A 14629-nucleotide genomic window follows, 5' to 3' on the forward strand; every position below is an offset into this window, starting at 1 on the left:
CATTGCAATCTCTTCGTCATTTACTGTAGTTTATAAATCCCATAGCTGTCTGCGACAATAATGTAAGTAGCATTTATGTATAATAAATACTAAAGTGTCGCCCTGACTTCACACGAAATCAATTAGACTATTTTGATTTATTATTTTGACTAAAAAGAATAATCAAACATACTAAAATATAAGAATCGAATATCCTACATTTTTTGTTGATTCTTACCTATACTCTTAGTGACCTAGTAATTTTTTTTTTGGAATTGGTTGGCGGACAAGCATATGGGCCACCTGATGGTAAGTGGTCACCATCACCCATAGACAATGACGCTCTAAGAAATATCAACTATTCTTTACATCGTCAATGTGCCACCAACCTTGGGATCTAAGATGTTATGTCCCTTGTGCCTGTAGTTACACTGGAATATTTACTTGTAAAAACCACGGAGTAAACAATCGCCTTAAAATATTAAAGCATGTTTGTTAAATATTTATGGTTTTTTGATAGTTACTTCACCAACAAGGTAATAAGCAAATTTGAATTTCATTAACTTATAACTTAATTCTAAATGTCGTATCGATTTGAAACTATACACGTATAATATAACTTATAGTTATTATCGATGATTATATCTTTATGATGATATTATATGATTAATATCGATCTAATGTTCGATATTTTCGACAAATATTCTTTAGAATTTGAGTTATTCATTGATAATTAAGAAATAAAAAGTTATTTAATAGCTATCAGGTAGTTTTCTAAATAATTCGAATATTATCTAATACTAAATTTAAAGTGCGTAACAAAAATGGCAACAAACAAATGAAAATAATTAAGAATATTATACAGTAATATAGGTACAGAGCGTTACAAATAGGTATTTGTATATGTATTTTTTAACAAGAATGTACTTTGCTAGTAGTACCTACATGTATTTTTTTATGAATCCCACAGAACAGAAGTAACATTGTTTTAAACATTCGTATAATATAATTATAAAATTACAACCAGTGTCATTACAAATATTATATATTTACTATTCAACAGTTCATTACAAAATAATTTACCTCAAAAATGTAACTAAGTATAATACTTAGTTTACTTAATACTCACAGACGATAGTTATTTGAATACTATGAATAGCCCGCGGCTTAGCTCGCGAATTAGGGTGTTGGTTGTCATATATCAGGCAAAAAAGTACCATATGTCCTTTCCTGGAGTTCGATTTTGCTTCATACCAAACTTCATCAAATTCGGTTCAGCGGTTTTTTCGCGAAATAGCGACAGCAGACAAAGTTACTTTCACATTTATAGTATTAATATAGATCTATAACAATTATCTTACTTATTTTTGGTCAGAGTTATGTTATTCGTATTTTTATTTCACAAGCAAATCATGGAAGCGTAAAATACAAAAACCACAATTATTTGGTAATAGCTGAAATAATTATAGAATAATAAAGTATTGTTCGATAACAATAGCCAACAGGTGCTGCATTTTGCTGTCAATTCTTGTAATACTTATTATTATACATATTTTATTTCCAGTGTACATAAATGTTTTCAGCTTAACAAAATACCATTCGAATAAAACTTAATAAAATCGAATATAAATTGATTAAACTCAATTAAAAAATTACTTCTATAAAGTTTAATAATCCGTGTTATCAGCAAGTGTATTAAATCATTATGTGAACCGTTACTGAACTACCATTTACGTCATTTTATTTGTAATTCATTTATTTGGAGTAAAACAAATGATGTAACGTGATATCAAATAAGTATCTAAATCTTTAAGAATGGTGAGTCAATAATATAAGATACAATTAAAATGACCTTATAACTGAACTCTATGAAACGCCTACTAATTATTTACAAAAACTTTTGAATCATATCACAAAGATTACAATGATATCAAATGTTACGATTTGTCATATTATGGAATAAGGATTGTATTTAATGGTTTTATAGTAACGGCAGAGACCCCTATTCATAGTATGGCTGTTTAATAGACAGCTCAACTAACCAATGACAATAAGATTTAGACACAGCCAACTATCCAATTAATTTGACATATTACCTACACGTAGAACAATGAAATATACATTAATACTAGCTGTGTAATTTAACAAAAAATATATTGTTCATTTCACAGATTTTACTATAGCTTATTTATTCTGTATCAGGCAGCTTTTGAGATATTTAGTTGTTATTAAGAGGCATCTAACGTGAGATAGATATAGATAGCATTGCAGCGTGACTTTATTATTACTTACATAAAATTTTAAAATAAAATTGAATACTTATTTCATCAGCTATCTGCCGGCGAAAGTCCTGTTAAAATCGGTCAAGCTGTTCCAAAGAATACGAACAAAAAGACAAACAGACAAAAATTGTAAAAAATAGGATGGTGCCCGAGCTAGCAAACCTTAACAGCAAGTAAATATAATATTTATCTATAATGTATAAAATTGATAAAATTTATATTTACTTGCTGATAGGCTTTGCTATCCCGGGTAGCCTATTATATTCTACCGCCAAATAGTAATACTTTTAGAATACGTTTACTTTACTTTTTTCAATACGTTTGCTTGTGCATTGGCCATGTAAGGAATGGTTAAACTTTACTCGAGAGGTATTGACAACTAACATCACGTAGCCCAGTTGCCGAACCAAGTAATAACATAATTATAACGGTGACATATGATTCGTCGCTCTTACAATAAGATCGGCTGATCAGAAAGGTCTTTCGACAGTTGACAATTTGACGCGGCCGCGGGTCAGTTTGTAATCTAACAGTTTAACTCCGATAGATTACAATATCGCGAAAAATCATGCGTTAAATTGCAAACATATTTCACGGTTCGCAATATTTCGAGAGTTTATAATCTACCGAGATAGATTGTAATCTAACGATATTTGTAATATTACGGTGACATATATGTATATGGAATTAATTTCACCGCGTCATATTATCTAATATCTAAAAATAGAAATTCAAAATGACTTTATTTTCCATTATCGACCCCTATCGATATGGATACCACACAGATTTGTCGACCCGCAACTGAACCGGAACTTCCTACCGTCAGACGCCTACGTCAATAATGATACTCGCCATGATAAAATTCTTAATGAGTTTCTTATCTTGAAGCTGGATAGGTATTATGACCGACTTCAATAGTTATTTGAATAATATGAATAAATAAAAAGCTATATAACTAAATTACACCAAATATCTGCTCGCGTTAACATATTATTATACACAATGTACTCGTACTTCATAAGTATTGGAGATATCCAATCGATGTATAAACTTAATAACAAATTTATAGTCTAAGAATGCCATCTAACGCTAAGCTATCGTGCTACTGAGAACCATTCATTATCGTTAAGAATATAATATATCTAGTTGATATATCTATATACAGATGGAGCTAGTAGTCGCTTGAACGGCTACCGCGCGAGGGCGCTGCGACTCGATTTTCACATTTGCGCATGTTGAGTCAACGTCAATATAAACAAGAGAGAAGTCTACAATCGAGTCTGCTACATATATGTATAGCTTGATAACAGCGCCAGCCAGTAGTGCTCAGCTTGCGCACACTGCTTGAGTTATTCGAGGCCGATTGTGTTACGTTTTGACGCATAAAATCCGTACACTTTATGCGGGTAATGATCGATTCGCGTAATTTATTTTCACAAACGTTTAATTTTACCATAAGTACAGTGAAATAGCATTGTGAATATCGTATGATAGTGCTGTCAATGACATCGATCACATTAGGGTTTTAGATTAATTTCATCAGCTTCCCTGTCTATGGATAGTATTTATCATATGCTGATAAAATGTGAAAACCTTTTAACGGTTTTTATTGATTTAATCAATAATCGGGTTAGGAGTGATTACTAGAGTGCAACAATTTATTTGTAAAGTGGAGCAGTCATGATCAACTATTTATTTTGTCATTAATATATCTCGAGATGCCTTCCTATAGTCAAGAAATTAACGTGGATGTAAATTCGAATGATGATAATGCCTTCAAGGCAAAAATAAATGAAAACAAAAATGATCAAGTTAAATATATAGCTACGGACGTAGCCAACAACGGAGCCCCAGAAGGCCTCAACGCCGATCAAAGGCTGGCTTTTGCATTGAGGGATTTTTTGGGACCTGCGAACATGGTTTTAACCGACGACGGCCCATCTCCCTCTAGTATAGAACAGCCAATGCCTTTTATCGACGAAAATGTGGATACGGAAGATCCTATGCAGTCGGAAGAGGAACCGCCCCAGAATCATGAAACTGACGAGGTTTTAAACAATGCAGCCTGCCGACTGAGGAGGTGGCGGGCGGCATCTAGGAAACTTCGGCGACCTCGCATTATCAACAATTTAAGTGCAGAAGATGAGTGTAATGGTGTTGTGAAAACGTTTAATGGTGGACATACGGATCTTGCAGACCGCTTGCGAAGCTTAGCCGCGGCCAGCAACATGTCTGCATCAGCTGGCGAGTTGCTCTCATTGGCGCCGCCACCTGCCGCCGCCACTGCACCGCCCTCTCCTGGATGTTTACTTACACCTTCGTTAGCTGATCAAAGTTGTGCAGAATATTTTGTAAGTGAATAAAAAAATATATTTAACGTATATTTATGATATAATGACTGCAACAACATTAATAGATAAGGCGTACTATATATATATATATATTCTTTATTGCACTAAAAAGACATTACAGAAAATAATAAAATAGAAAAAACATGAGCAAAGGCGGACTTATCTCTAAAAGAGATCTCTTCCAGTCAACCTATGGAGGTGAGTGATAAGAGTCAATCAGCGGGCAATGTAGTGCAGACTAAAATAAGATAGATTTGATATATTTATATATAATGGTTAGCAAATAAAAATATACTTCTATTTATTACACACATAATTACTTATAAAAAAATATTTATATAAATACACATTCATACACATATATATAATATATATATACATATATAGATATATATAATATACATAGATATACACGTATTAATATCAAAGTTTATGATGAAGGGTAAACTTGTGTCAGGAAATGCTGTCTTAATCGTTTTTTAAACATATCGATAGTAGTACTGTCCTGTATGTATTTAGGAAGTTTGTTCCATAGTAGCGGAGCTCGTACTGTGAACGACTGAAGTCGAAATTTGCTGTTACTCCGAGGCACATCGAGCATCATAGTATATATATATTTCATGTAGCTATCAATTTCGTCTCATTTTAGGTAACCCTCAGGCCTCAATAAATATTGATCATTTTAATCTACCAGCCCAATGGATACACATATTCTGATTACGATTAGGTATATATATTTTACTTTTTGGTTAGGTTCATATATTTTTGCTTCGCTGTGAGCTATTGTGATAAAATAAACGTAAATAAATATTCACTTTATTAATCGTCCAGAATGCTCGTCTGCATGAACATCATATTGCGATAGTTCTCTTTGACGTCAAAAACGATATGCGTCGGCAAAAACTTTCACAAACATTTTACATTTATTACGTTTGCATTCTTTGTTTGATAAGATTTAAAATTGTTTATTTATTTTCCCTTTTATTACTATAACGAGATACTTTGCATCAATAAACACACTATAGTTAAAGCATAGTAATAAAATTTCTGTAATAACGTATGGGTTATTGTTAATATTACGAATGTGTAATTTATAATTATTAATGTGTGCACAAGATACAACACAAGATACTTTAGACACTTGTTTACTACACGTATTCGTTACCGACGAAATCCAATTACAGTAAAGTGTAAAATTTCTCAGTATTTTACAATCATTAATCAAACAAAACACAAATCAATGACTACAAATTTGGTTCGCATTTTCCTTTAACGCTAATAATTTCTGCTTTCTTTGCGTCACCGATAACAATTGCAGGAACTAATGCATTGGATAATGTAATTTTCCATGGGCGATAAGTGTCGTTAATACATAGACTTTTCTCAGCAGTACATTTTGATAAGTTTATTCGATTTCGACAGTTTTATTCACAGTTGAAGAGGCTCAGAATATTTATCAAATAAATCAAGTTCCTTGACGTCATCAGCGCTGCTGGTCGTCGGTTAAAATAAATCTTCAATGTTGTTGAATACATAAGTATTTCGATTTGAATTCAGTTAGGCCAAAATGTTCGTGTAATTATGTCTCTATGTACACAATATTCGATTATAAGAGACAAAAATATAACTAGCATTTAATTTCTTAAATATTTTTATTGCAATAATATGTAGAAACATACATACGTTTGTACATTATATTATATATTTTGTTCGATAACAACCGAATTATCATACGATGTTCATATTTATTAACTTTAGCAATTATCTAATGCTAAATTTTTATGTAAACATACACAATTTATTTTTTGTCGCCCATCGCTATTCATAACAATCTTGTTAATTTGATTTTACTAATATTTTTTTTAAATCGACACCGTCCTATTCTGTATAATATAAGTATGGCCATTCAGTAATATTTAAAATATCGGTAACAATTTTTACGCATTTTTTATTAAATTTTGTTTCAAAGAAGTATAAAGATTTAAGTTATTTAAAGCCTGATGTGCGAGGTTAAAGAAAAAGTCACGAATAAACGTACATGTATACGTATATTAACACAAAAATACACCTGAGAAATCTCTCTAACATATCTAAATTTATAAAGCAAGTATACTTTCAAGTAGGATGAAACATACTTAGTAAAATTAAACCAAAGCCTAAGCCCGTGGATCTAATAAGATGAAATTTTGGAAAGAAATAATTAATTTGTACGGAAATTCGTTATATCTGATATTAAAAATTTTGAGATAGGGTTTTTAGGCTTATATTAATAAGATACAGGTATTTGTTAAAGTTTTTTGAAAATTTATTTTCCTATGAGGGTGAAACTGAGGATGATATTTTGTATAGAAATTCGTTATTGACAGATACAAATCAGTGGAATTTGGAAATCAGTGTATAGGTATCTATGTATGAGTAAAAGATATTCGGCACCGGTAGTTTATGTTTTAAATTCGCCGGTACCTGAGTGAAATTTGTTATGAAGGTTTGTAAGGAAATTTACAATTTTTTATGTTCGAAATTTGAAAATGTTTACGATGGGATGAAATCTGAGAATTGTTTGCAATGAATTTACTAAATTTCTATAAACCACCGTTTACCGTAGACAAGCATAAATAAACTTATTTTGTTTATGAAATCAATTGTACTTCTGTAATGGTAACAGACAATGTCTGATACTTGTCTGTCACAGTTTCACCCGCTAGTTAAAAGGAATGGAGGAGTAAATAGTCTAATTTCTTCTTTGTACCCAATCATTTTGATTGGCTTAGCAGTTTAAAACCTTAAATCATAAACAACAAATAACCTTACTTTCGATTTTATTATGATGGACGAGGGATGAAACTTGAAATTCATAAAAAAAATAATTTCGAAACCGTATAAAGGATGGATTTTGCATATCGATACGGTGTTATAAGTTTATTTTATTACTTCTCGCTATTTTATACAATGTTATGTCCCTATTTCTGTCAGGATAATCAATACATCACGACTTTGCAATTTAGTTTTAGACTTCAGTTTGAGTTCATTCACTTTTCTTTTTTCATCCTGAAGGTATCTTCGATGTCTATACCTCTGGGTGTGAGTGTTATTTCAGTTCTATTTTTTATGTAATATACCGCTATATACCGTATAATATAAATACAATATATTAATGCATGCAGATAACGATGTCGCCCGTAGTTGAGTTTCATTAAGACAACACGCGCTCACTTCGTGGGGACCATTTATGAAGTCATGTTCATTGATTCGTTCCATTGGAATCACGATAAACTTTTTTTTTCGTACATACCTTTTAGTCTGCATGCATGGTAATACTAATAATTGCAATTAATCAGTAATTGGTTCTATACCGTATCTCCTTTTTTTACGCATTTTTTGTTACTAACTGTATTTCTATAATCTAGATCTTATCATAAAGTTAGCGATTACAATAAGTTCTTTCCCTCCACAAGTTATAAATGAAATACCTCTTGTTAAGTTCAGACCCCTCTTAATTAGTGTGACTTTCTTGTTCAGTTACTTACCAATACTAATATTATAAATGAGAAAGTAATTCTATATGTCTGTTGCACTTTTACGGCCCAGTCAACGAACCAAATTTAATGAAATTTGGTATGAAGCCTTTTTATTCCTAACAGCTGACAACCGACTCCAAAAACGCAACGACGCCGCAGTTGACGACAAGTTAATGTATAAGCTAAAAATTATCAAATTAATAACTCAAAGTTAATTTGATATGAATAATAAAATAAAAATAATATTGTTAGGTTTTCCCTGGTCCGAATCCCAAATGCGCCATAAATACTTATTGGGTTTTTCTATCGAGAATATCTCGGTCGCAACACGAAATTGGCCTGTTGGTAATTCCGTGCCTCGGAAATTTGGTCCTGCGGCGAATCTCGTATCAGATGTTTCATCCTATTCGACGGACTTTAAGAATAAATCGAGACCCTAATTCGTCTTCTTGTGCATAATACATCCCGCTTACTATTCTATTTTATTAGACAACGTAACATAATGAAACAATTTTAATCCGCATTATAGCATAATGCCCTAGTCTTGAGACTAGCATTCGTGGCCGAAATACCGTTAGGATAACATTATTAATATTACTAACTAATTATGTATGATTAAGTCCACCTTGGTAAACTGTTTTTAATTTTTTTGTTGTGACACATAGGTCAGTGAGTCATCTGTCGGTATTTTATGACAGCTAAGTGACACAGTGTAAAAAGACAGACAACAAGACAGAACGAGTCATCTAATAACACTTACAATTCACTTGTAGAAAGTTTGGCATACTTAGTCTAGCACAAAAAATAATAAACTATACGTAACATATAACTTACAGACAGTGACAAATATATACTCGAAAAATTAAATAAATATACTCATACCCTTATGTCATATGACATAAAATACATAATGTTAAAACTAACGAAATAAAAATTAATTTATAAATTAAATTAATTAGCATTATCGAAATAGCAACAAAAGCAAGTAATCTATTAAAGTCATATTTTATAAAACGAAACAACGACTGCTCTTAAACCGACCCGAACTCGATTCAAGTAATTGTATGTATAATATAGTATCTAATTAATGGTAAAGTGCGAATGAGATGTCCAAGCGACATCTGGAAAGTATGAGCAGGCAGACACACAACTGCGACACAATTTGCTGCATTTTCTAAGATGCAATGTGAATGTTTTTATTAATTTTTGTTTTATAAAAGTTACAACATAAGCGTGTCAATACGGAGTTCATTAAGAGTGGCTATGAAATCAAGTGCATTGAATGAAAACATTATTTTGTATTATTATCATATTGTATGTAGCTTCTTATTACAAGTAAATGTTATCGTAATACTTCATGTAAGATTTTTATCTGCAGTTAACGTCAGCGAGTTTCTATTTTCTGAAAGAGGGCTCCGTTATGGTTCGATAAGCTATTCGGGTCGATTGAAGCGAGACTCGTACCTCACGCCCTCATGACCCAAATTTTAGGACTGACGTCATCAACAGGAAGACATTTGTGGGTCGTCAGTACAGCGACCCCTTCTGACCGCATCTCTGTACTACAAACGTTGAATCGAAAATGCAAATATTACGTAATATATCTTTGAATAGAAACTACTTTTATACACATTACGCTCGTATACTTTTAGTTTCCAATTATCGTGAATTATTTTTGAAACATAAGAATATTCCACACATATAGGTAATTCGAAAGTGACGATAGCATTGTATCGTTCGGTTTTCTTGAAAACAAAGACCGTTGTTTCAGAAAGCAGAGGTGAAGCTATAAAGAATCCTTATAAGTTACGAATTTGAAAACTTCAAAGTTTTAAACGAATTTATAGGTTTTTTATTTTTCGTTTCTTTGTCAATTTGTAACTTTAAAAATGTTAAAGCTAACCTTTTCTGTTAAGTAATAAAAGTTTTATTATTTAATTTCCTTTTTAGAAAAAGTAATTAAAATCTATCGAAGTTACGTAAACAGGTAATTTATAATTATAGATTTATTTAATGTTATTTTCGAAATAATGTTATTCATGATACTAATTATTACAAACGCGAGTCAGACATCAAATTCTAGAGTACCTGGATTTAGTGAATATTAATACTACAATGCGAGTTTCTTTAGCACAATCAGAATACCAATAGCGGCTAAAACTTTTCTCTTAAGATAAAGTATTGTTGTACATCTCGTGGCTTCAGCCTTCAGTCATAATGCAACAAATTAATTTCATGCGTAAACAAAACAACAACATCAGCCTGTAAATTTCCCACTGCTGGGTTAAGGCCAATTCCATACGTATTTTGAGCAAATTCATTGAATTATATGTATTAAGTAATCCACGATTTGTGGCTATTACGTCCAAAGATTTGGTACAGTTTGGTATTTATAAATCAGATTTAAAAGGTCTTCAAACTTTCATTACCGAACTTTCTATTAACTATGTCTCATTATTTATATTAGTATTTTATTTGGAATTCACAAAACCTCTTTTGAGAGATTGGAAGGAATTATTTTGTTTATTGTTATTCTCTTTATTTGACGCATTAAACATAAATATTACAGCGACGTTAAAAAATAGAGCTGAGATGGCTCAGTAGTATATTAACCGATGATTGCGGGTTCAAGCCCAGACAAACACCGCTGTATATATGTGCTTGATTGTGTTTATAATTCATCTCATGCTCATCGAAATTCTGCCACATGTGCATTCCACCAACCCGCATTGGAACAGCGTGAATATGTTCCAAACCTTCTCCTTAGTGGGAGAGGAGGCCTTAGCCCAGCAGTGAGAAATTTACAGGCTGTCACTGTTACTGTTAAAAAACAAATCGATAAAAATGTCACCTGCCAAAAGTTGTCTTCAAAAAAGAAAATGTTCTGGTATTTCCAAAGTAGGTACAAGCCCTAACTACCTATATAAAAAAAAATCACCGAAGAAATGTTTCAGGTATGTTTACTCGCGCATAAAGATTATTTTTGTAATTGCGTTCGAAACTAAAAAAAAATTAAACAGTCGCTAACTCATCGACCCTTAACATTTATTGACCTGATAATTCTTAATATAGCACTTTTTTTTAATTTACAATGGTTTTTTTTTGTCGTTTTATTTTAATAAAGTTTAACTCGCTGCGTTAGTGTGGGTGACTACAAATTCATATGACAGAATTTTATCTCACACATGCAGGTTTTCTCGCGATGTTTTCTTCGCATCAGATTAAGTCCAAAAAAACCGGTGGTGTTTGCCTGAATAACTCGTAATCGTAGATTTCAGTGCTCTAAATTGCTAATCACTAGGCCAATTTGTTGTTTTATAAGTATTATAAAATATATTTTATGTATGTTTTAAAATACAATACAATTTTATCCTGTTTAAGTTATGTATTGCTTTGAATTAACTACTTTTTTGACGTACATACTTAGACTTATGTTTAGAGCAAGACTTTCTCAATAAATAATGTTAACGCTGGCGGAAAGTGAGGATACAGTACGTCTGCTTTTACTCTATTACGTAAATCTGACTACATACTTACGTCAACGGTGCTCAGCACCCCTGACATTAATTTGAGTTTCTTTTTCACTCGTTACGCAAGGACGTAGATCTTACGTCTTTCCTGCTCGTATTGAACCAGCTTATTGATTCTTAGACAGCTCAAACCTATTGTTATTTTTTTATTCATGAGACATACCAATTATATTGGAATAAAATGAAATAGTCGTAATAATATAAAACATGGTGGTAGGGTGGTTGTGCAAACCCGTCTGGGTAGGTACCACCCACTCATCAGTTATTCTACCGCCAAATAACAGTACTCAGTATTGTTGTGTTCCGGTTTGAAGGGTGAGTGACAAAACATCTTAGTTCCCAAAGTTGGTGGCACATTTTTATTCTTTTTTTAATAATAATCATAAATCTTTATTCATTAAAAAGAGATTGAACAAAGCGCTTTAGTTTTATAATTGTTTTGTACAATTGTATCTTAATTCAATCAGTTGGGTGTAGTACTATACTCCTCGCTAGGTTATAAAATAATTTGTAATAAGGAACGAAGTAATGAATAGTTAATATTTTTACAGCTTCATTGTCCATGGGTGATGGTGACCACTTACCATCAGTTGGCCCATATGCTCGTCCGCCAACCTATACCATAAAAAGCATACGTATTAAAGACTTAAGCCTTTAATAAATAGGTACATACGTTACATACGACAAAGAATTTATTTCTGTATACACATCTTTATAATCAATGTTAAAATTATGGGGAATAAGCTCAGAAAATTAGTTATTTTTCTTGCACTAATGTAAATAAAAATAATACTTTTATAACTGGCAGCGAGAAAACTAAAGTCCAAATTTAAATTATGGATACGATTTAAATCTTTGGATATAAAAGTGTTTAGCGTAATGCATTTAATTTCTCCTTAACTAGATATAATTTATTTTTAGTTTCACTTTCCATTTACGTTTTAATTTGTTTTATTTCCGCCGTTAAGCCAGTTTACATTACACTTTAAATAATATTAAATACGAGAATAATAAGAGATTTAATAAACAATCGCTATGCGAAATCATTTAACGAGAATCTCTGATGGCTTTTAGACGTTACATCAACTATAACTAACGATATATCGTATATTAAAATCTATTATATAGACTACAAACAGACATACATACCATGGAATAACCTTTAAAGCATATTGTCGAATGTTCATCAATATATTTGATACTATAATATCGTCCGATTAAAATTGTACATTAAATCTATGTTCATAATTTTATAGAACAAACAAAGCTATATTTTTATGCTAGCAGTCGCCCGTGGCTTCGCTTGGGTGTTCGTTGTCAAGTGTTAGACAAAAAAGTAGCCTATGTCGTTTCTTGGGAGTTCAAGTTTGCTTCATACCAAATTTCATCAAAGTCGCTTCAGTGGTTTGATCGTGAAAGAACTACAGACAGAGTAACATTGTCAAATTTATAATATTAATATAGATTGACAAATAAGTTGATTTATATCATTTATTTATAATTTTATTAAACCATGATAAAATAACAAATTTTAAATGTGTATTAATTGATACTTTATAGAATACATTCTGGCGCAACGGTCAACACACTTCACTCCAGTGTCAATGAACGTGTTCGACCCCGTCGGTTAAAATAATTATTATGGTTACCCAAAAATCAGTATTAGTTTTCTTTTCAGCAATACCTGAAGGCGAGACTATAATTTATTAGCCTTTTTTTATTACGGTCTCGTTGTATTATTTTGTTGAGAGATGTTTACTATAAACCCTTCGTAGGTGAATGACTTGTCTATGTATTCTGAACCTATCAGATTTCCGAGTTAGATTTGGATGGCTTCCAATTAGGTTACGTCGTAATTTTACATATGTCATCACTCCTCTGCCTCAAACATATCTATCTAAAAGAATCTATCTTTGTTTTCACCCTGATCTTCATCAACAGTGCTATTAGTAAGATTTAAGAAACCACTCCGTTCTTACCGGTGATGATTTTGAACGACTTATGGCTGTAATTTGTTTTAGTTGTTATACATAAGCATTTCTAATTTATTTTGATAGTTATAACATAGTCTTTCGTGTTTGTTTTGACAGAACCTCTATTTAATGATTATATACATATAATAAACAAAACTTACTGCCTCCGACGTAATACACTTTGTCGTACATACAATTACTATTTATATATAATTTTGTTTTTATTACTCATCGTTTACTTAACTTTAAACTTTAAACGTCATGATTATTCGATTATGATTTTCTCTACTATATTACAGTATAATCTTATACGATATTATTGCGTACGGTATTTATTTTTGTTACGCACGATGCTGCTCACTAGTATCCTTCAAATCATCTTGACCAAAAACTGAAAGGTTGAAATCGCTATTAGCAAATATATTGTGTATCTGTATTTTATTTATGGATACTATTTATGTTTGCAAACGGTGAATAATAATTTATATACAATGAATCAATGCATGACGAGTTACAAAAATGTTATTAAAATAAAAGGTAATTTGAAAGCAAAGGTTCACACCTAAAATTAGAAAGAACTGTCGCTTATATTTTTTTTGTTTATTTTTTTTTTGTTGTTAAAGTTACACCATAGACTTATCACTAAACACTTTAAAATAGTATTTAATATAGGTAACATTCAAGGTGATACATCTTTATAGGTGTAAGCAACATTAAGCTTACATATACAAATAAAGAAAGATTTCTACACGGAGAGTACTTCTTAATTTGATAAGGTACTTTAGTGAATTAAATAACGTTATGTCAACAGCTTTACCAAAGCAACACTTAACTATACTTTAGTTTATTATTGAATCGCCATTTCGTATCGATTAGTGTATTATACATAAATAGTGTATACAAATATAGGGGATGTAAGGGGGCGCAAACTACACCTTAGTGCCCCAAGCCAACCTCACCTGCCCGTGGTGCATCCTGCCGACCAGCAAACGAGGC

At 31.6% G+C, this 14629-nt stretch overlaps 1 protein-coding gene across 2 annotated transcripts in view; it reads left to right on the plus strand.

Annotated features, from left to right (window-relative positions):
* The first annotated feature begins 3533 nt into the window (after nt 1–3533).
* Nucleotides 3534–14629, plus strand: part of LOC124544307 (C-Maf-inducing protein-like) — a 32620-nt gene continuing 21524 nt past the window's right edge. For both annotated transcript variants that reach the window (XM_047122804.1, XM_047122812.1), the window contains exon 1: nt 3534–4612. In XM_047122804.1, the coding sequence (XP_046978760.1) occupies nt 3980–4612 (633 nt within the window). In that variant the 5' untranslated portion in view covers nt 3534–3979. The remainder of the gene's footprint in view (nt 4613–14629) is intronic.

The sequence above is a fragment of the Vanessa cardui genome, chromosome 1, assembly GCF_905220365.1.
Source record: "Vanessa cardui chromosome 1, ilVanCard2.1, whole genome shotgun sequence".
Classification (NCBI taxonomy): Eukaryota; Metazoa; Arthropoda; class Insecta; order Lepidoptera; family Nymphalidae; genus Vanessa; species Vanessa cardui.